The sequence below is a fragment of the Rattus norvegicus genome, chromosome 4, assembly GCF_036323735.1.
Source record: "Rattus norvegicus strain BN/NHsdMcwi chromosome 4, GRCr8, whole genome shotgun sequence".
Lineage (NCBI taxonomy): Eukaryota > Metazoa > Chordata > Mammalia > Rodentia > Muridae > Rattus > Rattus norvegicus.
Window position 1 is genome coordinate 126,149,070 of NC_086022.1, and position 26,057 is coordinate 126,175,126.

General features: G+C 45.1%; 2 protein-coding genes across 7 annotated transcripts in view; both read left to right on the top strand.

Moving 5' to 3' along the window:
- Fgd5 (FYVE, RhoGEF and PH domain containing 5) overlaps nucleotides 1-2,629 on the top strand; it is a 97,498-nt gene extending 94,869 nt beyond the window's left edge. The window contains exons 20-21 of one of the 2 annotated variants that reach the window (XM_006236926.5): nucleotides 615-769; nucleotides 1,085-2,614. In XM_006236926.5, coding sequence (XP_006236988.1) covers nucleotides 615-769; nucleotides 1,085-1,121 — 192 coding nt within the window. In that variant the 3' untranslated portion in view covers nucleotides 1,122-2,614. Of the gene's footprint in view, nucleotides 1-614; nucleotides 770-1,084 lie in introns of both variants that reach the window. The other variant, NM_001108637.2, reaches the window with a different exon arrangement.
- Nucleotides 2,630-18,280: 15,651 nt separating this feature from the next.
- Nucleotides 18,281-26,057, top strand: part of Nr2c2 (nuclear receptor subfamily 2, group C, member 2) — a 56,593-nt gene continuing 48,816 nt past the window's right edge. The window contains exon 1 of one of the 5 annotated variants that reach the window (XM_039108274.2): nucleotides 18,281-18,417. The gene's annotated coding sequence lies outside the window, so the exon portion shown is untranslated. Of the gene's footprint in view, nucleotides 18,418-19,370; nucleotides 19,477-26,057 lie in introns of those variants that run through there. The other 4 variants (XM_039108276.2, XM_039108269.2, XM_039108266.2 and 1 more) reach the window with 4 other exon arrangements.

A 26,057-nucleotide genomic window follows, 5' to 3' on the forward strand; every position in this document is an offset into this window, starting at 1 on the left:
TTTGTAGGTGTGTGTATGTATATGTATGTGTGTATGTGTTTGTATATCTATATGTATATGTGTCTATATGTATGTGCATATGTATATGCATATGTATATGTATATGTGTGTATATGTATGTTTATGTGTGTATATGTATATGTATGTGTATGTGTGTATATTATGTGTATATATGAGTGTATATGTATTGTGTGTATGCATGTGTGTGTTTCTGTGCAGGTGTGTGTGTATATATATGTAGGTGTGTATATGTTTGTATAAGTATATGTATAGGTGTATATGTAAGTATATGTGTATATGTGTGTATATGTGTGTGTGTATATATGTGTGTATATATGTATGTGTTTGTATATGTATGTGTGTATGTGTGTGTGCGTGTGTGCGTGTGTACCACCCACCTATTGGATGCTGCCTGACCTTGTTGGCTTGATTTTGTCCATGTAACCACAGTTTCAGTGAGTTCATTACAAGGGCCATGTCACATCTAGAAGTGTGCTTCACAGAGCTCCTCCCATCCTTCAGCTCTTTGATTCTTTCTCCCACATCTGTTATGATGTTCCCTGAGCCTCGGGGATGAGGGGGTTAACACCAGGTTTTCCTTCTGTCCCCTGCAGGACAAAGTGGCCATGGAGAGCATCCCTCTGCTGGGTTTTACTATTGCCCCAGAAAAGGAGGAGGGCAGCAGTGAAGTGGGCCCTGTTTTTCATCTTTATCACAAGAAAACCCTGTTTTACAGCTTCAAAGCAGAGGACAGCAGTTCTGCTCAGAGGTACCAGCAACAGATAGCCTTCTATTTCCTTGTCTGCCTTGCAGAGAAATGCAGGCTTGCCCTGCATTGTTCTATGCAGGCCCCTGGGGGTCCTAGCACAGCTGCAGGCCTGCATGTTCTCAGCCATGAGACTTAGACTCTCATGATTCTTTTACATGGCCTGGCACTGACTCAGTGAACTTTCACACTGTCCCAGGCTGTTTTCTAAACATGGGAAGCATGTTTGGGAAATAGATACAAAGATATAATCTTTGGCTTCAGGCTAGCAGGAATTTAGTCCAGTCACATAGATACCCAGTGCTGTCTGTTTCACAGGTGGATGGAGGCCATGGAAGATGCCAGTGTGTTATAGCAGTCACCAGGCACATGGACTCACAACAAACTCCTACATTAACACGTGAACCCTTCCAGAAGCTACTCCTGATCTCAGCTTATCTGGATGCATGTGTGGGTTCTGTGTGGGGCTTGACCTCTCTCCTCAAGGTGGAACCCCAAAAGATATTTATAGACCTCTTTTCTGCCTCCATGTTCCCCAGCCCCAATCACAGACTGTACTCTTATCTAAAAGTGAGTTAAAATTTAGTACCTTGAAGACATGGAAACCAAGAGAAAAAGACATTTAGCAACATGGGCTTTTTAGTAGAAACTGGCTTTTTCTGGTTTTACTCCTGGTGAATAGGACCACTTTCAACTTTTCCGCAATCTCAAAATGGTGCCTCAGGTGATGTGGGAACCAGACAGAACGTATCAGCTGTGCATCTAAGCACTTTACCATCCGGCTGAGTTGTAGCCTCCAGGGCTGTGTCTTCCAAAGGATGGACAGGAGGCAGCTGCAAACGGGGCTAGGGATTCACTTGCAGTGGAAAGTGACTCCTGCAGCCTTATTGTCACCCTAAGGAGGGAGGGGATCGTCTTCCCCTCCTAAGATCCTACTACTTGTACTGCCAAAGCTTTGCTAGAGAGTGACTTCCTCTCTCCAAGAATCCTCATACCAGGACTGCCCGCTAAGTCATCACAGATCCCTCAAACATGGAAGATTGCATCTGCTTTAAGTTTCTGTGTGCATTCCTGTGTCCACACTGTACACACTGACCACTCTGTTGATGGGAGTTTGGCCTCTCTGTAACACATATCCTCTGGCTGTACCATCCATGCCATGTTTACTTTTTGAGAGAGGTAAAGAAGAAAGAGAGAAGGTGGGTCATCAGAAAGTGGTCTGTGCTGATGGCTTGGCCAGCGTAGAGGCACTGAGCAGCTGGAAGACGCTTTGCATGCTAAGCTGAACCACCTTGAAGCTGGAAGATGCTTTGCACACCTGAGCACCTGAGGCTGACAGCACCATCTCCCTCTGGGCACCTGAGGCAGAGTCATCTCCTGCTGGCCAGTTCTTTATGCTGGATGGATTTTACAAAATGCAGGAGGAGGAACAGGATTCCTCCTCACTATCCTGCAGTTGGAAGAAAAAAAAATGCCATCATTTTCTGAAATCTCTTACTGCCTAGTCCCCTCCAAAAAAAGATTTTTCTACAAAACTAGCATCTCAAGGACTTACTTACATTAAATATGTTCAGGGATTTCTTTTTCTAGTTTGCAGTTCTTAATGTTTTTGCAGTCTGTGTGTAATAATTCAAGTTGGATGGACAGTGTTCCTGTTCACTTCAGCATGGATTCCCCCTAGAGTCACTCACATGGGGCCGGGACACCAGGGCCCATGAACCTTTACAGAGTGGAGCTGGACTCAAGAAGAGTAGTCCCCTTTCTTTGGCTTCATTGTTTTTTTCTGTGATTTCAATTGCAGGTCAACTGTGGACTGAAAATATTAAATGGAAAATTCCAGAAATAAAAGTGCATGAATTTCCAGTCATTTTTACTTACAGTACTAGAGTCAGGGTTCTCTAGAGTCACAGAACTTATGAATAGTCTCTATATAGTAAGGGAATTTGTTACGATGACTTACAGTCTGTAGTCCAACTCCCCAACAATGGACAACTGGGAATGGGAAGTCCAAGGATCTAGAAGTTGCTCAGTCCCACAAGGCCAGTAGATTCCAACAGATGTGCTGGCAAGTAAATGCAAGCAGGCGAAAAAAGGAATCTTCCTTCTTCCAATGTCTTTGTGTAGGTCTCCAGCAAAGGTGTGGCCCATGCCTGGATCTAGGACTTGTTTTGTCCCAGGCTGACCTTGAACTCAGAGATCTCCTTGCCTTAGTCTCCTGGGATTCATAGCCACTTTGCCTCAAGATCTCCATGCCAAGGTCCAATTCAGAAACTTTTATCTCCCAGCCTCAAGATCAGGATCAAAAGTGAGCCTTCCAATTCTGGATTGTAGTTCATTCCAGATGTAGTCAAGTTGACAACCAGGAATAGCTATTACACCTACTTAGTAACTTCCCATGGATCTAATTGGTGCATTCCACATTAGCAAGGGTACCCATGTGTGCACAGGAACAGCACAATATGTATAGCCAGTGCCACTGCCATTGGGGCACTTGGGCTGCTGTCCAGGGAGTGGGAGCATCCCTGACACACCTTGTGCCATTGCCCAGTGTCACTTTGCAGCTCTTAAGTATGACAGACAGTACATCCCAAGGTTACCCAAGGACCTCTGTTCTTTTATTCTGTTTTTTTTTAATTAAAAAAAATATAGTGCTTGCTATAGAATCCAGGGCCTCACATGTGTTAAGCCAGGACTCTGAGGCTGACCCATATCCTGGCTTTATGTTTTTTACCCTTTAACATCCTCCATCTGCTACTCAAGTAGGGCTTTTCATTTCTGTGGGAAAATTTACCTTGATAAATATGCCTGGATCATCCATGAAACATGCACAGAGTCACCAAGGCAGTCCCCAGCTCCTATGTGACTGGCTAGGCCCTGCCTGATTGGACTTTTATCACCTCTTCTTTCTATGGTTCTCTGAGAACTGGTTTCAGGCTTATCTCTTTCTGACCATCCACAGTGGCCCTGTGTCCTCCTCTCTGCTCAACCCATTTCACATAGCCATGTTATCTGTCTATCCAGAATCACCGGGGATGAAGCCACCTCACCGGGTCTGAGGGCATGCCTGTCCCCTGGGTCCAAATGCTGCAGAAATGACCGGCTCTGATGCCACACAATTCTGACAGAAGCCCCTGCTCCCCAGCTCGCACAGAGCAGCCCTGCAATGTATACCTCAGCAAAGGCCGTGTTGTAGCCCTGGAAGTGAAGAACACAGACCCAGAACACGTCCCTTGCCAGAGCAGCTGGGAACCTGATGTTCTCTTCTGTTATAGAAAGATGGCTGCAGTCTTTCACAAGCTAGGGGGTCAGGGGAGGGAGATAGGTACACACACTGAACATTAATGAAAGTCCGTCTGTAGGCTCTGCTCAGACATGGTAAGGACAGTTGCAGGAAGAACTTCCTCTTTCCCAGGACAGTGACAGGACAGTGGGTGGTAATGAGGCTGGCAACCCTGTCCATCAGATCCCTCTCCCTGTGCCTTGAAGAACCTTCAAGCATGGCCTTGCTTGCTCCATGGAGGCTTTTCTCAAAGCAGGTGACCTTGCTTGGTGGTACGGTGGGGAGGGCGGTGCCTTCATGGATTCCTACACATCGAAGTTGTTTAAGACTATTTGTCTGAAGAAACGGGAAGGAGTGAATGCCTACTATTAAAGCACCTGGGGAACAGTAGTGCTGGGTGGGGTGTAGCCCAGTCCTACAAGAATTCTAACATGCCAGGAGTTACACGATGAGTCTTTCTGGTGGTGGTGATGTACCTCAAGAGACAAACTCAGCCTGGTGTGGTCCAGGAGGAAGCCTGGGAGGAGGGTGATCCTGGCTCATATGGAGCATGGCCACACAGGTAGGTGTGAGGGCCAGCAGTCAAGGCATGACTGCCTACCCTGCATCTTTATCCTGCTTCTCACTGATCTGGTCACATAAATGTCACTAAGCAGAGAAGCCCTCGTGTGGACCCGAGGCCCCTGAGACTGGGCCTGCAACCCAAGTTACTTTCTGAAGTGAAGTAGGGCCAGCAATGGACAGCTTTTCACCAGTAATTTAACATGTTGTTAGCTCATTCAGCCTGCACTCTGTGGCGTTCAAATTCATTCTCACCGTCAGAAGGGGCAGCTGTGTGCTCAGATGGCTGCTCTCAGTACAAGTCACACATTGGCTTAAGCAGGTGGGAAACTAGCTTGACAATAGCAAATCCGAAAGGACTGGAAGCAGGCTCTTCAGGGTTTTCTGACTTGCTGTCCAGTGTCAGAGGTGGTTCCCAGAGACTGACCACTGACTGCCTCTGCGGCTGGGACTACAGGCATTTTTGTCTATAGCTGCCAAGGAAGGCCAGGATAGCTTTTTAGAGCCATTAAGCTCCAAGCTCCCTGTACTCCCATAGCTCCTGGACTAGTCACTGAGGAAGGACTACTAGGAGTGGCATGGACCCAGGGATGACTCGGGTGGGTGAATGTCGTCAAAGAGCCACATGTTTATGGTTTACAGGGGGCTGCTACTGGTGCAGAATGTTGAACCTTTAGGAGGTGGCGTCAAGTAGGAGGTCCTTGGAGGGGAGCTTGCTCTCATACTCCTGGCTCTGGGCACTTTATTCTCTGTGGACTCCTGTCATTGCCATCTAATGTCCTTTCCCCGAAGACCCAAAACAACTTAGATAAGAACTTCCTCCAGAACTGTGAGTTAAACCTTTTTTCTTTGTAAGTTAATATCCCAGGTATTTTGTTTTAGGAATGGAAAAGTAGCTAATACCAGTATAAGAAGGACTGGGAGAAAATGGTTCTTAGAGAGTTACCATCAGTGTTCATCCTGCGGACCACATTTTCAGGAAGAACACTAGGATTAGTAGCACGCAAGGGTCATGCCGTGCCATGGATTTGGGGATGATCTGTGATAAAGTAGGTAGAGGTCAGTTATTTGGATCCTCTGTAAGATGTTTGCTTGCGTGTCTTGTAGTGGTTGGTTTGATAGTTCCCAGACAAACAGCTGTCAGTCATCAGTAACAGGTCTGTGAGATCTTCAGCAACTGGAAGTTCCAAATGCCTTGACTTTGCTATGGCTTTCGGTGCTCCCCAAGACGCTGTTAGTGCACAAACTTTGCAGATGAGGAGTCTGAGGGTTTCCAATAGGTCATTTTCCTAGGATCTCACATTTGCTATCTGCCTGCCCTAAGCCGAGCTGGGCCATGGTTGTTTCCTAAGTCCTTCCGTGAAGGCTGGGGAACTTTCTGATGCCCACAGTATAAATCATACTAACACTGCTAGAAATCCAGCTGCAGAGAATCAGTCTGCAGGCCTTTTCTTTTTTTCTTTTTTTTTTTTTTTTGGAACTGGGGACTGAACTCAGGGCCTTGCGCTTGCTAGGCGAGTGCTCTACCACTGAGCTAAATCCCCAACCCCAAGGCCTTTTCTTAAATTACATTTTATCACATAAAATCTATGAACACAATTCAATATGTTGCCAAAATAAATACAAATTTATTTTCTAGTAATATATTTAAGATTGATCTCAACTGAAGTTAGAAATCTGGATATTTAAAACCTAAAATAAATATACTTTTAAAATGCTCTTCTTTTCTTTAAGACAGAATCTTATCAGCCAGGTATGGTGGCACATGCCTTTAATCCCAGCGCTTAGGCAAGCACATCTCTGAATTCCAGGCCATCCTGGTCTACAAAGCAAGTTCCAGAACAGCCAGAACTGTTACACAGAGAAACCCTGTCTTGGAGAAAAAAAAAATCGTATTACATTGCCCAGACTGGTCTTGAACACAAAGGCTCAAGTAGTTTTCCTGACTTAATTGGGACTACAGGCATATATCACCATGCCTGGCTTAAAAAAGTTTTAACATACATTTTTAGTTTAGTAACAAGTACTGAATACAGTACTTAACATGTTAGGATGATCACTCAAATGTGAGGTCTTAAGCGGGGGTTGGAGGGATGTCTCAGTGGTTAAGAACGTCTGTGGCCCTGAAGAAGATAAGTTTAGTTCCCCGCAACTACACCAGGCAGCTCACAACTGCCTTTGACTCCAGATCCAGGAGTCTGATGTGTTTTAGACTCCTTGGGTATCTGCATTAATTTTGTGCATACTAACACACATACACACACACACACACACACACACACACACACACACACACACACATAAATAAAAAATAAGGATTTTTTAAATAAAGGGACTTCAGGAATTAGCACATTTCTCTCACTGATTCAAAATAAATAAATGAATATGATTTCATTTCTCAGATGAATTGATCTACTTGATGTTCTAAGGCCCTTAGGAAATTGTGTGAAAAGATGTCTGAAGGCTGCAGTCAAAGGTTTGCTAAGCGTTGAGGAGTCTGGTTTGGGAAAGGAACAGACAGGCCTACTCGCTACACTGTTCCAAGCAGGGGAGTGTACTTGTTCAGGGAACACCTCAGTGTTCTGGATGTGGAGGAGGCAACCACAGATCTGCAACAGGTTAAGTTTGCCTGAGAGGAACAAGCAAGGCAGGAAGCTTCTGGGGACTGCCTTAGGATTCAGGTGGAAGTCTCATGCTTGGCCTAGGCAGGCCTGGGCATCCTCTGGTAGCACACACAGGGCTAACCCTTGGTGTTCCCCTCTCGTATGTCCATACAGAGTGCAGCTTACACATTTGGCTTTTCCAAGTGCCTCAGAGGTTCTGCCTAGGAGTAGGACAGAAGGAAAACAGAAAGAGGAAAAAGGCCAGTGTCTAGGCTGCCTGTGAGCCCTGAGTGAAATCTTAGCTCAGGCTTTGGCAGCGCTGTCTGCTGGGGCAGCACCTTAGCCAGCAGTGTACATTCAGATCCACAGAAGAAAGGTGAGACCCAAGGGGGCTGGAAAGTGATGCCTCAGGGCCTCAGGGCAGGAGAGCTGGTGATTGTATCTTACAAACCTGTGAGGCACTTTTCAGGATTCATCCTGCAGGCCCAGAATGTACCTCTGTTAGTAGAGTGCTTGTCTAGGATGCATGAAGCCCTAGGTTTGGTCCCCAGCACAGCACCAACTGGATGGAGCAGTGGCTCGTGCATATGATCCCAGCACTCAGAAGGCAGAGGCGGGAAGAATGGTAATTCATCCTCAGCAGCAGAGCAACCCTGAGACTAGCCTAGGCCACACCAGACCCTGTCTTGAAAGAAAACACAGACTCCTGTCTCATCATGCTAGTCTAAGTGCAGCTGACACAGCAGCACCAAGGTGCTACTGAGTTGTCTCCTTTCACATGACTCGATTCTGGAGACACTGCCTATGGACTCCTGGCCACTGACATGATACCCTGGTGATCACGGGAGGTTCCTTGTACAGACTTCAGCGCCAACAGACTAGAAAAGGTGTATTGTCTCCAGAGCAGAATGCCAGCATACCACCCTGTTCTGATTGCTTTGATGAACATAACTACTGGGGACCATTGGAGAAAGGAGAGGTGGCCTCTCCACAAGAGCAGGGCAGAAGTTGCTATGGAGTAAAATCCATAGGAAGAAGTCAACAAGGGTACTGCATCTGGGTGCCATGTTTTTATACCTGACACACATGTGTGACACACATGCATGCACATGTGTATGCATGTGCTCATTCTTTCTCTAAAGAAAAGAGCATGGTCATGTGTCTTCACTGTCCTTTAAAACTAATCTATGGACTTTTTGTTTCAATTTTATGTATAATTTGTAAGATACATGTGTGTGCGTCTATGCATATATATTCATGTGAGTGTTGTTAGGGATTGAACCTAGGGCCTTGTGCACTTAAGGTAAGTGTTCTGTTAGTAGCTATCTCTCCAGTCCCCTAGTCACACCCTAAAAGCTTTTTGAAGCAGGATCTTGCTTATCTGTCCATTCTGGCCTTGAACTTGTGACCCTCATGCCTCAGCCTTCCAGGTAGCTAGGATTACAGGCCTGTACCAACAGCTCCAGTTACTAACTATTGATGTAAAATGTACTGATACGCATGCACTGTGGACATCACATTTTGGGGCTGGAGATGTAACTCATCATGTAGATGCTCATTCTGTCCCGGGGTAAAGTAAAGGCGGTGAGACATGTGACCCTTGGACTGCTCCTAGGAAAGAGAAATGTGCAGGACACAGGGGGTAAATTAGTCTGAGGCCTTCATGCCCAGCATGTGTGCTGATGTACTGTGTGAGCCACTGCTGTGCAACGAGCTATCCGAAACAAATGACTTCTGCACTGTTATATGGTAATTGGCCATGCCCTGAGGTGGAGGGCCTGATTATCCCAACATGTAATTATGCCAGTTTTCATAGGCATAAAACTAGACCATTCTTTAAGAAATAAAGCTATATGACCACTTGCTGTGGCCCTGGATTTTATTTTGTGGAGCCTGGTGAAAATGACAATTGGTTTTCACTGAAATGATGTCACTAATTTCTTTTAAATATCATCCTGTTACCCCACTCTACAAAAGTGTTCCTTTTTAAAAAAAAAAATACAGAGCTATTATTGTGTCCCTTTACAGCCCATCCCTCACAGACACACAGACTCTCTACGTCCTAATGAGGGGTGGGAAGGATGATCTTTTTAAAAAAGACTTTTTCATTCAGCTGTAAAGGTGCATAAGCTCTTGGGAGGCTGAGGTAGGAGGGCCGTAAATTGAAGGTCAGACTGGGCCTCACAAATATATATATATATGCATTTTTTTAAGGAGCGGAGATGTGGTTCAACATAAGGCCCTGGGTTCCCCTAACTCAGGAGTTCTAAATTGAGATATAGCTTTCAAGTGCCTCAGTTTACCATGCACGAAGGTGCTTCCAATTCTTCTCCTTTGCATTCTTTGCAAGGTAGTGTGGGCACAAGTGACCTCAGCAAACAGGCTTGGGGCTGGCTCTGTTGCCACTAGTGTTGGTGACTCTGAAATACGATAACCAGGTGACTTTCTACCCCCAGGGGCACCCTCCTCAGCTAATGGTCATTAATTCTCAGTTATTCTGGAAAGTGCCTTCGCTGATTGAAACTCTAGTACACACAGGCTGATAAATGCCACATTTCCTAATACCTGCATCATAATGAGAACATTCACAGATATGTGAAAAACCAACATTGAGACGTGGAACCTTGAGAAATGCAGGTATTCAGTTCCAGGTTTAGTTAGCTGGGAACCAGGCTCTGCATGATAAACCTTGCTCATGAGTGCTAGAGCTCCCAGCTGGCTGCTGGACGAAAGTGAGTGAGTGCTCTATGGATGCCAAGCTGACAGGAATCCAGGGAACTCAGAACACAGTCATGCCTAGGTCCTCTCTCCAGTGATTCTGAACTGGCAAGTACCAGCAGGCATAGCATGATACGGGCAGCAGAGAAGTCATCCCGGGAACAGGTAACTGCACTGTGCCTGGGGTAGCCAGGAGCATCTTCGGGTAACTCTGGAGCTGGGGCTGGACCTAACAAAGGGTTACCTCACATGGAAAGGGTACTGGAGAGGTCCTACAGGAAGACAGTAGGATGAGGAGAGCGACTAGCAATGAGTTCCTAGCAAGCTCAGGAATTGGGGTAGTTTGGAATAAGCAGAGTATAGGGAGGTCCCCAAAATGACACTCAGGCTGTCTGGAGTCAGGTCAGTCAGGGTGATGTCACCCTATAGTCACTAGACTGTGGGGACCTTCAGGATGGTTTAGAAGATCTAAATTTTGGAAAATCCATTCAAGTCCTCTGTTTAAAGGTCAACTAAACATGTGGTTGGTTCTGTCACAGCTGCTTACCGTGGTCCTTCGTACGTGTTCTTCACTCTTGGATCTGCGCCTGTGGTGGCTGATCTTGGTTGGCAACTTGACTACAGCTGGAATCAACTAAAACCCAACCAGCTGGACATGCATGTGAGGGGCTCTCTTAGATCATTTGAGGTGGGAAGACCCACCCTAAATCTAGGCCACACCTCTGGCAGCAGTCCACGTAAAAAGACACGGAATAAGGAAGGTTTTACCTTTTGCCCATTTATCCTCACTCTCTGACAAGTCCATCTGTCCTGCTGTTGAGATAGAATTAAAATCTACTTCTCCAGGACTCCAGCACAGACTGAAGACCAGCAGCTTCCTAGGACTCCTCTGGGATGCAAGTGTAAAGGTATCTTTTATTCGACTGATGTAACTCATCTCAGAGGCTCACTGCCTCAGTCTGCTAACCTAGGCCTAATTGTCAGCCTCTGAGACTTGCTGCTGAATAAGCTCATCCCTCCATAGTTCCTACTGCTCTCTGGCTGGCTGGTTCAATTCAACCGTTCTGGCTCAAACTCCTCTGCAAACTGATTTAATCTAACCCATCTCAGCTTCTGATTGGCTCTATCCGGCCTCATATTAACTGTGGTAATATATTCTAATCTCCTGGCTCCTTCTCATTCTCTGGTTCATCCTGCCTTTACCTGTGTCTAGCTTGTTCTCTCTTCAGTCTGTCTCTGTGAAACTCCTTCAGTAAAAACTGCTCTTTTTTCTCTGTCTGCACTGCTCTTAAGTAGCTTCCTTTCTCTCTCTCTTCTCCGGAGAGTTGGGCATCTCCTATTCTGTCAAATCTTTCTCTGATTTGTTACTCTGTCTGCCACACAATTAGACATCACTTTTAAACATTGGTGCTTCCTTCTACAAACTTTAACTTCATTGCTGGGATTAAAGGTTAGTACTAAGGGCATGCCTGTATTCCAGAGGGATTAAAGGTGTGTGCTAAGGTCTGAGCCATAGTACAACTAGAAACACTATCTTCAGGAAATAGCAGAATCCTGGGGTGCACAGTGTGATCAAATATCCTCCCACATGCCAGCACCAGATTAGGCCTGCTGAAATATCCAGTCTTATAGACTGCAACTACTACAGTCTTTGCCTCTCTGTTGGGAGACAGCCATTGTTGGAGTACTCAGACCATGACCTGTAAGCCATTCTACCAAATCCCACACATATGTTCATTCTGTGAGTCCCTAGAGAACCCTGAATACTATAATGCTGTCTCCCAGGGTGGTGAGATTCCATTCCCTCCCTTGAAACTGGGAAGGCCTTGATGATGGTCCCAGGGAGAAGCCAACAGAGGAGATGTTATGGAATAAAACTTTCACTTTGTTTTTTGTGACACTTACCCCTTGGGTCCACTGTGTGTGATGGAGCTGGCTGCATGCAGAGGCCACATGGAGGTGTTCACACTGACAGCACCAGCCAGACACAGGTGACCCCATCACACTCTGATTCTAGAGGTCCAGATTGTAATTTGCTAGAAAGGCAACTATTGGTTTCTAGGCCATATCATTTGGGTGCTGCATAGAAAGAGCCAGAAAATGTACATGTCTGGGCTCCCTCCCCAGAGAGGAAAGACAAGGAGTAAACAATCCAGGAGACGACAAGAGGGGAGCACAGAAAACAACTCATTTCTGGAAGAGCACGTCACACCACAGCAGCTGACTTAGCAAGGGAGAAATATCGCCAGTGTATGCACAGGACGCTGCCCATAGACAGGCTTGGAATTGAGGCACAGGCCTATTGGAGGACCAGGGTGGGCCCAAAGACAGGATTAGCCTAAGATCTGTAAGGAGATGCAGATCCCCATCCCTTATGACACAGGCAAGCAACTGTACTCCCACTGAGCAGCAGATGTTTTTCCTATGGAAAACTGTCAAGAGGCTGAGGACAAGGACACAGGTACGACTGGGAGCAGGGATGCCTCATGCTCTGCTAAAACTCCACTGCTGGAGCTGTACCACTCCCAGGGGATACTCCACTCCACCCTCAGCCCTTCTTGAGTTCCAACATTAAAGAGAGCAAAGACACTTCTCAACTACCCTCAACTTGAGAACTAGGGACCAAGGGCAGGTAAGTCTTTCTGAAAATGTTATCTATTTTCCCATTAGCACCTCAAGCTTCGTACCTCTTCCAAAACAAGCTCTGTGGTTTTAAGGTATCTGAGCCAAATGCAACTTGAAATCCTGCCCCCCACTCCACGCCCCAAGGCCTGGGAAGCTCAGGTCAAGGCAGTTCACTGGGGTCTCTACTTCCAATATCCCTGTATTCCAGAGCCACCAGTTCACCTCGGGACATCAGTTTCCTTAATGAAAGGAGAATATTGGGTTGGGGATTTAGCTCAGTGGTAGAGCGCTTGCCTAGGAAGCGCAAGGCCCTGGGTTCGGTCCCCAGCTCCGAAAAAAAGAACCAAAAAAAAAAAAAAAAAAAAAGAAAGAAAGGAGGATATTCAAATTGAAGTTGTCATCTCCCCAAGTAGCTTGACAGAGGCTGACTCTGACAGAAACATGAAGGTGGGGACAGTTTTCTCAGTCCTCAAGGGCAGAAACAACTATTATTGTGTGCTCTGTTTGCCAACACGTGGTTTGGGGAAGTCATCCTCCCTTTGTTGGGCCTTGGCCTCCCCAGCTGTAAAAACAGGACAGTTTTATTTGCTTCACAAGACTGTTTTAAAATGAAGCAGGGTAAACATACTAGGAACATGCAGTCTACTATACAGACTGCTCTAATTCCACGTTCTTAACAATAAGCTAATGACATCCAAAGGCTCTTCATGGTTATTTCAAAAGCATGTAGTAATTAAACAAACAACATGAAGAGAACTCTGATGAAATGATTACCACATAGTCATAAAGCATGAGCTATTTCAGAAAACCCAACATTCCTACGAACTTCTGAAAGGTAATTATTAAGGAAATACAGAAAAGGGGGAATATGTTCTTCCTGCAATGCTGGAGACAGAACCTAGGACCCTTTACTTGCTAGGTAAGTTCCCTGTCACTCAGCTTAACTGTGGCCTGCAACTGATGCCTATATTATCACAAAAGTATGTGAAAAGCAATATCTGCTCCTTAGTGGTGACTTAATTGACATCCATTCAGTCATAATTTTCATTTAGATGTTGGTGTAAAATTACATTGGATGGTAGTAGTGTTTATTCCATGTTCGGCCCAAAGATGAAGCACCAGGTGCATTTCCTGCTCTTAAAGCTACAGATGAATCAATCACTGAGCACAAATTATATAGGTGCCATGAAGAAAGACCACTCACGCAGGGGACCTCTGAGTCAGACAGCCACTCACCCATAGAGCCCTGTGCAGGGAGACAGAAGACCCAGGCCACATCCCAGCTCAGGAGTATCACTGGACTGTGTTTCATTGAGATCTTTGGTAAAGATGGGGCAGCTTGGAGGTGGTGTCACACACTGCTGTTGGAGAGCCTCTACATTCACACTATACCATCATAGCTGAGAAATGGGTCAGAGGAACATCTATCCCTCCAGGGCCCACACTGTGGGCAGATTCTCAGATAACCTCCATCCAAGGGTGTGCAGTCTCACAGATCACTCTCAGAGCCCCAGTTCCTGTGACAACAATCTACTGAAATGGTTAGAACTTAAAAAACAGTATTCTAAAACTACAATTCAAGAGGTTAAACAATTTTGTTTTGGGGTGAGGATGCAGCTCATTTGGCAGGGTGTTTGCCTAGTATGCATGAAGCCCTGGATTCCATTTTGGGCCTGTAGGCATACATTTTTCCAACCTACTTTAATAAGAGTTCAACTTCCCTCTTGCCCACTACCCACCAGAGGTAGTGGGAAAGAAAGATTATTGGGACATGGAGAAGTAGAGCTGTTTAGAAATAGTTCTTAGGGAGCAAGTCCAGTCTTCATTGTCAGGATATCAGCAGTTCAGTCCAGTAGCAAACACCAACAGCTGCAGTCCAGTCCACTTGGTAGACACCACACATGAACCACCAAGGGCAGTTCAATGCAGAAGAAACCACAAAGCTCAACAACTGGCCCAAGGCTGAGGAAGTGGGGTGGTTTTATGTGTTAACTTGACACAAGCTGAAGTTATCATAGAGAGAGGAGCTTCAGGTGAGGAAATGCCTCCATGAGGCACAGCTGTAAGGCATTTTCTCAACTAGTGATCAAGGGGGGAGGACCCAGCCCATTGTGGGTGGTGCAGTCCCTGGGCTGGTAGCCTGGGTTCTATAAGAGAGCATGCTGAGCAAGCCAGGGGAAGCAAGCCAGTAACATCCCTCCATGGCCTCTGCATCAGCTCCTGCTTCCTGACCTGCTTGAGTTCCAGTCCTGACGTCCTTTGGTGATGAACAGAAACGTGGAGGTGTAAGCTGAATAAACCCTTTCCTCCCCACCTTGCTTCTTGCTCATGATGTTTGTGCAGAAATAGGAACCCTGACTAAGACAGGAAGTGCCAAGAAGCTGCAGGAACCTCATAAGAAGTTCTTTGGCAAGTTTCTCTCTATGGCATTACCACAAGCAGAGCTCAGCAACACAATGTAAAGTGAACTGATACATGAGTGTTGTTATCAAAGAATAGTGAGGCAGAGCAAAGCAAACCAAACACTGGAGCTCCCATCCTGTGGGGTCACACTCATATTCCTTCATCACTCATCCTTTCACAAGTCTGCTATAGTAAAACATTCTTTCATCTGAGTCTGCTTTGGCAAACATTTTCATGTGTCTGCTTTAGCAAAACATCCCTTCATCTGTGTACTCCAGCAAAACATTATTTGACATAACTGACTTTCCAAAAAAACAAAACAACAAAAAAAAAAAAAAACCCCAAAACAACAACAACAAAAACCCCAGCAGTTTCCACTTCATGTGCTGGCTAGTTTTTATAACAGCTTGATACAAGCTAGAGTCATCTGAAAAGAAGGGACCTCAATTGAGAATATGCCTCCATAATTTTGTGCTGTGGGGCACTTTCTTAATGAGTGAATGATGGGGGGGGGGCAGAGCCCATTGGGATGGTGCCACTCCTGCTCCTGATGGCCCTGGGTTCTGTAAGAAAGCAGACTTAGCAAGTCGTAAGGAATAAGCCAGTAAGCAGCACTCCTCCACAGGTTTGCATCAGCTCCTACTACCAGTTCTGTTTACCACCTCTGATGAGGAGCTGTGATATAGAAGTATAAGCAAAATAAAACCTTTTCTTCTCAAGTTGCTTTTGGTATTTGGTGTTTCACTCCAGTAAGAGACCCTAAGACACATCCCGAGCACCACCTGGACATGGTGGTGCATTCCTGTATTTCAGAGATGGATAACCAGAAGTTCACTTACGCAGTGAGTTTTGAAGCCAACTTGGGCCATTTTGTTTGTTCTTTCCAGACAGTGGTTCTCTTTGTAGCAGTTCTGGTTGTCCTGGAATTTGTAGAGCGAGTTGGCTTTGAACTCACAGAGATCTGCCTGCCTCTACCTCCTGAGTGAGGGGATCAAAGTTGTAGGCTACCATGCCTGGCTAACTTTGGCCATGTTGCTTGACCTTATCATACATTTTGGCAATGAGATCACTGACCTAAGCCTGGGATACATGTCATCTGTGGTGCTCAAAATTAGTGCTATTGCCAACCCTATTAGATACTGTAGACTGGCATTCATTGTTCAGAACAAACTGACCTGGCAGTTCTGAAGTACATCACAGTGAAAGCCTTGCAAAAGGCTGGTAATGAATGTCAAAAGCATTGGGAAGATGAAGCAGCGGTAGTGCAGACCTTTTGTCCTGGTACTCATGGGGCAGGACTGGTGCATCTATGTGAGCTCTCTCTACATAGCCCTGGGTGTCCTGGAACTATGTAGACCAGCTTGGCCTTGAAGTTAAGAGATCTGCCTGCCTCTATCCCACAAGTACTGGGATTAAAGACCTGTACCACACCTTTTTGTTTTTTTAAACATAAATTCTAGGCCAGCCAGAACTACATAGTGAAACTTTGTTTCTAAATAAAAGTATTACAAATCCAAATGTGTACCCTAAGAGAATCCCAATGGTAAGCATATAACCCATATATTAAAATCCACCTTACATTGTGTCATTTTGTGTGTAATTCTAAAATATATTAAAGTGTTACAAAGCCTTCCTGAACCCAGCTTGCAAACACCTGCTACTGCTAACAATGTATCTGTGCCGGCGCGCTCATGTGTTATTTACAAAAGTTGCTACAATTTTAAACAGTTTGCCTGAAAAGCTGCTTAAGGTTACTGCAAATGTGGCCAACAAAAGCTGGGCTAACTTCACCAACCAGTACCTTCAAAATAGTTTGATAAGAGCTCTGGTTTTGCTTACTGTGGTTACTTAAAACGGGCTCCAGTTCCTGAGTCTAAGTGCCAACTTAAGAATGGTTCATTTGGGGGTTGGGGATTTAGCTCAGTGGTAGAGCGCTTGCCTAGGAAACACAAGGCCCCGGGTTCGGTCCCCAGCTCCGAAAAAAAGAACCCCCCCCCCAAAAAAAAAAAAAAGAATGGTTCATTTGTAGAGCCAGAATATTAACTGAAGAAAACTATAATCCAAGATAAGTGCGTTCATAATGATTTATTTTTAAACCTTGTGGAATTGTACTGTTCCTCCGAAAATCCCATATAACATGAACTTTTATACTCTATTACTTTATATTACAAACTTAAATTCTTGGAAAAGTATATGAGAACATTCCATATTTACAAGGATTTTATATTCAAAGGACTTATATATGGGCTACCTGAGACATGTTACTGAGCGCTCTGGGTCACACAGCCTATAAATGAGGAAAACTTTGCCATTACACCAGATCCTGTGGAGGCCCCTTTCAGCTACAGGGTCTGTAGGGTAGAGATAGATTCCCCCACTTTCCCGGGTGACAGGAAGGAGAGGGGACTGTGTTTAAAGTACTTGCCACCAAATAGAAATTCGATCAAGATTATGGGCAAAGTTGAAGTCACCCTACTGAAAGCCTAAATGTCTATTACAAAAAGCTTGAAGCATTTATTTCTAATGAGCAAGGTGTATGTGTATAATTAGATGGTAGAATATTTCCAATCTATACAGCACTGTGATCAAGGGGAGTGGATGAATACCGCAGGCAGGCACCAAGAGGGAACGACGGCACTTTCCCAAGCTCAATCAAAACTAACTGGAGAAGTAGAACCAAGAAGTTGTGAGATCATGGGGCTTGAGGCTTTTCAGAATGCAATCAGTGCATGCCAAAGCTGCTTTACTCAAATTGAGAAAGGAGGGGCACGGGACTACACAAGTCCGGGTTCCAAGGTTGAGCAGTTATTTTAAAAATGGGCCTGGGACATCTGCTCGCTTGCCTGGTCCGGCCCAAAGCAGACACATCCTCGGAGCTTTAAAATATAAAGCTACCATCCATCCCGAAGACTACGGTACCGGGAGCTCAGTGCACTCCAGGAGACCGTTCACTTGCAAATTCCAGGCGTGGTGCCAGGCAAGGGCCCGTTTCTTCCGTCTGCAAGCGGAGCCTACGGGATCTGCCGCACCTGCCCGGCCCAGGCCTACGGGCCTCAGCTCCAGCGGCAGCGGCGGCGTTCCGGTGCGCGCGCGCGCTCAGCCAATCGCGTGCTCGCCCGCCCCCCGCCGCCGCGGTGAGGCTGGCGCCGGGAAGAGGAAGAGGAACATTCGCCCTCCTCCTCCCAGCGCGCGGGCGGCGGCGGCAGCGGCACCGGGGTCACGAACTCTGACCTTTCACTGACAAAAACAATAACAAAGCGTGGTCCCTCCGCGACTCGGGCGGCGCCAGGGCCCGGCCCGCCGCCCCGCTCCGCACCGGCCCGCCGCGGCGTCCCAGGCGCCCGAGCCCCCGGGCTCCTGCCCTCCGGCGCCTGCCCGGTCCGCGCCCTGCCCTCCGTACCGGGGGCGCCTGCCGCAGACACGGGACCTGCTCCACGGTTGTTGTGGCACCCAACCCTGAGGTAAGAGCAAGCCCGTCGGGCCAAGTCGCGGCGCGGCGGAGGGCAGGCCTGCGCCGCCATGGAGGCCGCGGAGGCTGAACGCGGCCTTTTACCTTTGCCACGGGGCGGTGGCGGCGGCGGCGGCGGCGGGCGCTTTGCATAGTGGGCCGGGCCGCGCCCTCCCCTCCCCTCTCTTCCACTCCCCTCCCCGCCCGCGGCCGTGCCGGGCGAGCTGCTGTCCTGACCGGGCCGGCCGCGCGCCGCGGGGGCGGAGGGGGAATGTCCGCGGCCCCGCCTCACGCCTGGCCCTCCGCCAGCGCCGCCATCTTGTCCCCGCGGCGCTGGCCGGCCAGGCTCCCCTCCGCGCGCGCCTGGCCTGCCCGCTTCTTCCTGTGTTCCCCGCTCCTCACCCCAGCACTCCCGCCTGCCGTTGGCTGCCACCCTGGCCCAACCGCCGTTTTTCCGGACTAGGAGGGTGGAAGGGGAGGGAGGGAGGCGTGGGCAGGGCACGACCTCCTGAGTGACGGCCGGGCTGGCCAATCGTCCCCTGTATAGGAGGGCCACGGCCTGCGGCGCCGCCCCCGGGGCTGTGCTGGTTGGCCCAGGTGGGAGAGGGAGGTCCCGGGGGCTGATAGTGCGGGGTGTGAGGCCGGGCGGGCCAGCCTCTGAGGAGCTCGGTGGGTCTCGGGCTGGGAAGCAGATGATGCTTTTTGAACCCATGGCGCGGCCTGTAGGGAAGAGCTCGTCGGCACACGGAAGCTCTTCGGGGTTCGCGCTTTCCTCACGACTCTGGACGGAGTCCCCATCGCGGGCTCAATTTCAATCAATGAAATTGGGACACCAGGCCTTCTTGCCAAGCCGCGCCTTTCTCCTCAGCATTGTTTGAGGGACTATTCTCTGAAAATGGAGTCCAAGCTACTCTGCGAGCCTCAAAGTAATTTGCAAATGTAATGTTGCAAGTGTTAGTTTTTTCTTCTTACTGTGGTGCTGGGGACGGCCCTGCCATTGAGTAACATCCCTAGTCCCAAAATGGTGAATTGGAAAAATATAAAGAACCAACTGGAGTGGAAAGCTTATGAGGTGATTCTCTTTCCTTCGTTCATTAAACACAGATGTGCATAGTTTTAGGCACTAGGGATACTTCCAGAGATTCAGCTGACCTGGTCAAGGAGCCATTCTCCCCCAGAGTTTTGGATGCTGAGGGGATACAAAGGCTCAGAGAATGGTCGGTTCTAGGGAAGAAACTGGACGCTGTGCTGAAGGATTGTGAGGGCATTAATTTAGATTGGATTCAGGAATTGGATTTAGATAGGAAGTCAGGCTTGAATAGATTTCAGGAAGAGCTGAGTTCTGGATAGCAAGCTTGAAGATGGGAAGGGAAGGCTTCCCCACACTTTGTTGAGTAAATTGTTGATTATACTACTGATAACTAAGTGTTGCATACTTAATTAGTGTATTTTACCTGAACTTGGCAGTTGGGTTAGCATAACCAGCAATAAATGAATTGGACTTCAGTAGACATTCTTTTAACATATTTGTTTTTCCCAGAGATAAAATTGATGCTATGAAGTTACTGGAAACCTCTGTTTATCAAAATTAAAAGCAAATTTTACAAAATATGTCAGCTTCCGTTGGAAAGTCTAATAACCAAAATATTTGTGTATATAATATAATAGGAAGGGCTGGCTAGCATGTAGGAATCCTCAAGTTTCATCTCCAACACTGCATAAGCTTATGTAGTGGTGTGCATATCTGTAATTCCAGTACTGGGGACATGGAGGCAGGATCAGAAGTTTCAGTGTTATCCTTGGCTACATAGAGTTTTAGGCCAGCCTGGGCTATAAGAGCCAGAATCCAAAATAAAATATTTGAAATTAAACAATAATATCCTTTAAATAATATTAGCAGTCACGGTTTTAATTCTTTGGATATTTCAAGAGCTCAATTTGTGTAAGTTAAGTGGTACAAACATTTCCAAAAAGAGATTGAAATAAGCTGTCCTAAAGTGTCTTGCAGCCCTCCCAGTGGGTCCTATATTGTGAATTTTAAATTTTTCCTGAATATGGGGTGATAGAATGTTCATGGAATAAAGTGACTCCCCCCAGAGCCCCAATGTTTCCTTTTTTGGATTTTCTCTTTCCAAAAAGCTGGAGATTTTAAAATCACAATGCAATTGAAATATATCTTTTTAGGATGCAGACCTTTCAGGTTCATAGGTGAGAATGCGCCCTGTTACCTTAGTTTCTGATAACACAGGAATAGTCTAATTGCAGCTTCAAGGCTGTTTAACCATAGAGGGGTGGGCATTCTAATAGGAGACACAGCCATCAATATGCAGCTGCTGTTTTTTCACTTTGTATCTAACTCCTTGTCAGTTTGTAGTCAATCATAATTAAAGGAGAGACTCATCCAGGTATGGTGGTGGTTCAGGACTTTGATTACCACACACAGGAGGCCAGCCAGGGCTACATAATAAGAACTCTGTATTGGGATTGGGAGTAGGATCTGTGTCAACAGTCTCTTCAATTTATAACATGAGTTCTGGGAATTTTGGAGGGTTTTTTTAGTTCTGTTTGAGATGTTGCGTAGGTTGGCCTTTTAACCATGGCCCCTAGTGATCTCCTGTGTTAGTCTCTGAGCTGCTGAGACTTTAGGCTGGTCTGTGCTACCATGGCTAGGTGGAAAAGTTTTTAATTCAAGGAGCCAAGTGACCTGGTGTGAGAAGGATCTTGGGTAGTGGAGTCAGAAAACTTGGTTCCAGAATCTTAAGTAAGTCTTTTTGAGGTTTATACATTTGTAAACTGGGAAAAAGGGAGCCAACACCAAGATGGAAGAGAGTTGCCCCAGTAACTGCAGACACGGGAGGTGAAACTGTGGGGAGATGGCATGTAACCTGCTTGAGTAGCTCCATGTACTGAGATCCACATTTGGATATTTGTCTTTGAGTTCTCCTGTGTGTCATCTGCTTCAAAGGTTTGAAGTATCAGAGTGGAGTCCAATAGGGATCATCTGTGAAGGGAGCTTAGCATCTCAAGGGGACTGAAGCCAGTCTGGGCTACATAATGAGTTCCAGGCTTGCAACCCTGTCTTGAAAAACAGAGTAGGAAATGGCCCTGAAGCTCATAGAAATCATCCTGGCACCTGATATAAATTCCCTCCATTTTAGTGTGTCTTGCTTTACTGCTGACTATGAAAAGCTGATTTCTTATTTTTTGAAACAGGGTCTCATTGGGTAGCCCTGAGTAGCCTGGAATCTCAAGAGATTCACTTGCCTATGCCTCTTGTGTGCTGGGATCAAAGGTAAATGTTATATCTCACTTAATGGCTGACTTCTGTGTGTGATCATCATCTGAAATCCATGTTTCTGTCACACACTATAGAAGATGGCTTTTTTGGTCTTTGGAGGTTTAACTTGCCTAAAGGCTGATATTCTCTGTCATTCTTTGCTATCTTGTTCTTTCCCCACAACCTTTGCCACTTTCTGTGAACTCTGGTAGCTAGGATACCCCTCTTCATTACTGAAAAGCTAGTGTTGAAGCAGGGAGAGCTTTCTACGTAAAGGTATGACAGCCAGGAACATTTTCAGTTGGTATAGCTCACAGTGATGAGAAGGAGGTGTGTATAAGGGAACTGAAGCCTAACTCAGGACATTGGCATGGGCATTTGTTTAGGGATAGTTTAGCCAGGTTCACCCTGGCATCTGGGCATCTTGGGAGAGATGAAAAGTGAAATGTTAAGGACAGGAAATGAATAAGTTAGTCCAGACTTTTAACTGGACTTGATGAGGCAGTCTTGGATTTTATAGAAAGCATATGTCAGTGAAAGTCGGTTTCAGGGCAAAATATGACTTAATAGACAAGAAAAAGTACCTTCCTAATAATAAAAGACTTAAAACCCTTTAATAGGTGGTAATATCATCTATTTTGTATTTATTGAGGATAACCCCAAAGGTTTTTTGGAAATGTTAGAATGTAAATAGAAAGGAATTTCATAGCAAGATTACTTTTCTCCAGTTTGGATTCATGGGAGATGTGGAAGAATGTATTTGGGTCTGGAGCAAAGGGTAGGCAGCTCTTAGGATAAATGAGGCTGATGGGACTGGACTCAAAGGAGAGCTCTCCAGGAACCTTCCTGTTTACCTTTACTGCTCTGTGTAGTAAGAAACAGCTATGCAGGAGCTAAAAAATGTTCCTACCAAGCTACCAGTAGGTGGCTTTACATTCTAGCACTGGCTGATTGGATGCCTCTTGAGAAATTGCTCAATTCTGGAATACTTCAGTATGCATTTTCCCCAGGGCCTTTTATTCTACAGAGAATCTGATTGTGTATTAATAGAACATGTCAGAAATGACATTTATATTGGTCACGGTCCTCTCTCCCACACCCCTATTCCTCAGTAATACAAGATTTACTAGGCTGATAAGGTGAATACCTAGTAATTATTGTTTTACCAAGTTGAAAAGCAGATGCCACAGTGATAGTATATCAGTACTCAGCTGAAAAGGTTGATTACTAGGATATATGTATTAATTTACTTAGTACAATTTTAAGAAATGAGATTATTATAATTGTTTTTCTAGAGAAGTATGAGATACCCCCTTAATAGGGTGTGTGATTGAACCAGGTGTGGTAGTGCATATTTGTGATCTTAGCTCTGTATCTTCCCGTGTGTGACAGGAGCATGAATGAATGAAAGATAGTGATCATACAATGATTAAGTACTACTTATTATAGTTGGCAACAAAAAAGAGACACTAAAATCTGGAGATTACAGAATGAGGGGCCTACCTCAGGTCTGAGGCTCCCGATGACAAGTTTGAGGCGAGCCTAGGCTACATAGTGAACTCCTATCCCAGAAAAGCAAAAACTAAAATGTATAATACATATAGTTAAAAAACAAGCAAAAATCATCTTTGATAAGCAGATATTAGGAGAAGAATAGAAAGTTAATGATAACAGGAGAGATGCATCAGATACTAAAGGCTGCTGGTACTATTGTTTTCTGGTGTAATTCTGTTAGTAGTCATGATGTTTAGTTGAACACTTTTGTACTTGCATGTTGTATTTGTGTGTATTTGCATATTCAGTAAAATTATTACTTAAAAGTGTTAAAAATTGCCAGGCAGTGGTGGTGCATGCCTTTAATCCCAGCACTTGGGATTTGAGTTTGAGGCCAGCCTGGTCTACAGAGTTCCAAGACAGCCTTCACAGGACTATACAGAAAAACTCTTGTCTCAAAACAACAACAGCAACAAAAGTGTTAAAAGTACCCTCACTGTTCTACTTACTTTCTGTCTTAACGATTCTGGTCAGTATAATTACTGTGTAGCTAAAATATTAAAAGTATTTTTGAATTCCTAAGAAATTGTCATGGTAGAACTGGATTATAAATTCCTGACAGCAGTACTTAAGTGTATAACATATAGAAATTAGCAGTTGTTTAAATTAGTTATTAAATGTTCTAGTCTATGATGGAAAGAGAGAAGTAACTGATACCCTGTTACTGTTTTTCTTCCTTGGCTTTTTTGTTTTCTTGGGAAGTTACTTTGAAGTATAGTGTGATCTAGAGGTAATAGTGTAAGTTTTAAAGTCAGAGTGATATGAGTTGGAATACTAGCACTTCATTAGCAGCTGGCCCACTTACACATGTTTCCTTGTGTGTCCATTCTTTTGACTTCCTTGTTGGAGTTTGTGCATCATACTCAGGTGTGCTGAGGATCAAAATATACCTAGTCCTCCTTTTCCAGTTATTTATCCCTGGCTCATTCTAACAGAAACAGAATCAGTATCACCATTATTACACTTGAGTTGTTGGTAGAATGAGGAAGTCATCCACAGTATGAAAATGTTAGGAGCAGTCTCCACACATACAGATCTCTAGCAGTTCCCCAGGTGCATAGGAAGAACATGGCTGCGAAAGCTGCTGCTGCTGCTTTTCTATGCTCTCCATTCCTTGCTTTTCTGTCCCCTCAGGAATGTTATTTCTCCCTTTTCTTATTGGAAGAAGAAACTAGTCTCCTTTGGATGGGCATGATGAGTAGGAATATACATGACCCAGAGGCTAAGTGATCATTTGAAGTCTTAAAAGTGTCAGGATTTCGATAACATTGTGGATTTAAGCTTGACCTTAGAGGCATCTAAAGAACATGTTTTCTACTGAAGAACATTGGTATTATATTAAACTTTTTTATTTTTTTTTATGTCCTAATTCCAAATTCTAATCTGACATCTAATCTGTGGCTTTGTGTTTCTTCTGTCAACTAGATTTTTATTTTTCCATGAATATAAATAGGTTTTTACATGGGTCTGACCTAGGTCCTCTGAACATATGTTACAGATGTGTAGTTTGGGCTTCTTGTGGGACTCCTCTAACAGTGGGAGTGAGTGTTGTCTTTGTTTTTTTTTTTTTTTTTTTTTTTTTGCCTGTTTTTGGGACCCTTTTCCTCTTATGGTTTGCCTCATCCAGCCTTAATATGAGAGGAGGTGCCTAGTCTTATTGTACCTTGATATGCCATGTTTGGTTGATACCCCTGGAAGGCCTACCATTAACCTGAAGGGAAATGGAGGAGGAATGAGGTTAGTTGTGAGGGGGAGACTGGAAAGGGAGGAGGGAAATTGTGGTTGGGAAGAAATAAGAGAATAAATAAAATTTAAAAATGTAAAAAGAAAAATAGGTTTCTAACAGAATATACTTAAAACCAAATTCTATCCAGTAGTCTCTCCTTTTCTTTTTTTTAAGACAGAGTCTCACTATGTAGACCAGCTGACCTTGAAGTCATAGGCATTGGTCTACCTTTAACTCCTAATTGCTGAGATTAAAGGTGTGTGCTATCATGACAGCCAGCCTGCCTGTCTTTTATTTTTTTCAAATGATCATTAGATACTGCTTTTTTTGTGTTAGGGTCTCTTACTGGAACTCACTATGTAGAACAAATTAGTTTTAAACAGTAACAGTTACTTAGCTCTTTTTTTCATTTTTTTAAAGACATATTTACTTTATGTGAGTATACTGTTGCTGTCTTCAGACACACTAGAAGAGGGCATCCGATCCTATTACAGATGGTTGTGAACCACCATGCGGTTGCTGGGAATTGAACTCAGGACCTCTGGAAGATTGGTCAGTGCTTTTACTGCTGAGCCATCTCTCCAGCCCTTACTTATCTCTTAAATTCATGGGCTAGAACATTTAGTAACTAATTTAAATAATTGCTAATTTCTAAATGTTAAACTTTCTAAATGTCAAAAAGGCATGCTCACTACATGTGGCCTTGATTTTTTTTTTCTCTCCTTTTTTTTTCTTTTACCCTGAGATGGAGTTTCTGTGTGTAGCCTTGGCTGTTATGGAACTTACTCTTCTTTAGACCAGGCTAGCCTCAAACTCAGATCCACCTGCCTCTGCCTCCTGAGTGCTGGATTAAAGGTGTGGACCACCACTGCCCAAACTTGACTTATTTTTAATTATTTCAGATTATACCCTAATTCAGCCCTTTCATTTTACCCAGCTTGCAGCTTAACATTGTGAATTATAGTTGGCCTGTGGTTGTTTATACAACATATATACAGTTCAGTCTTGGGTAAATCTTAAAGTATGTTTCACAGCTTTAGTTTCTGCCTTCATGTTTCTTTGTTTTTGTTTTTTGAGAAGGTAAAAGCAGCACCTT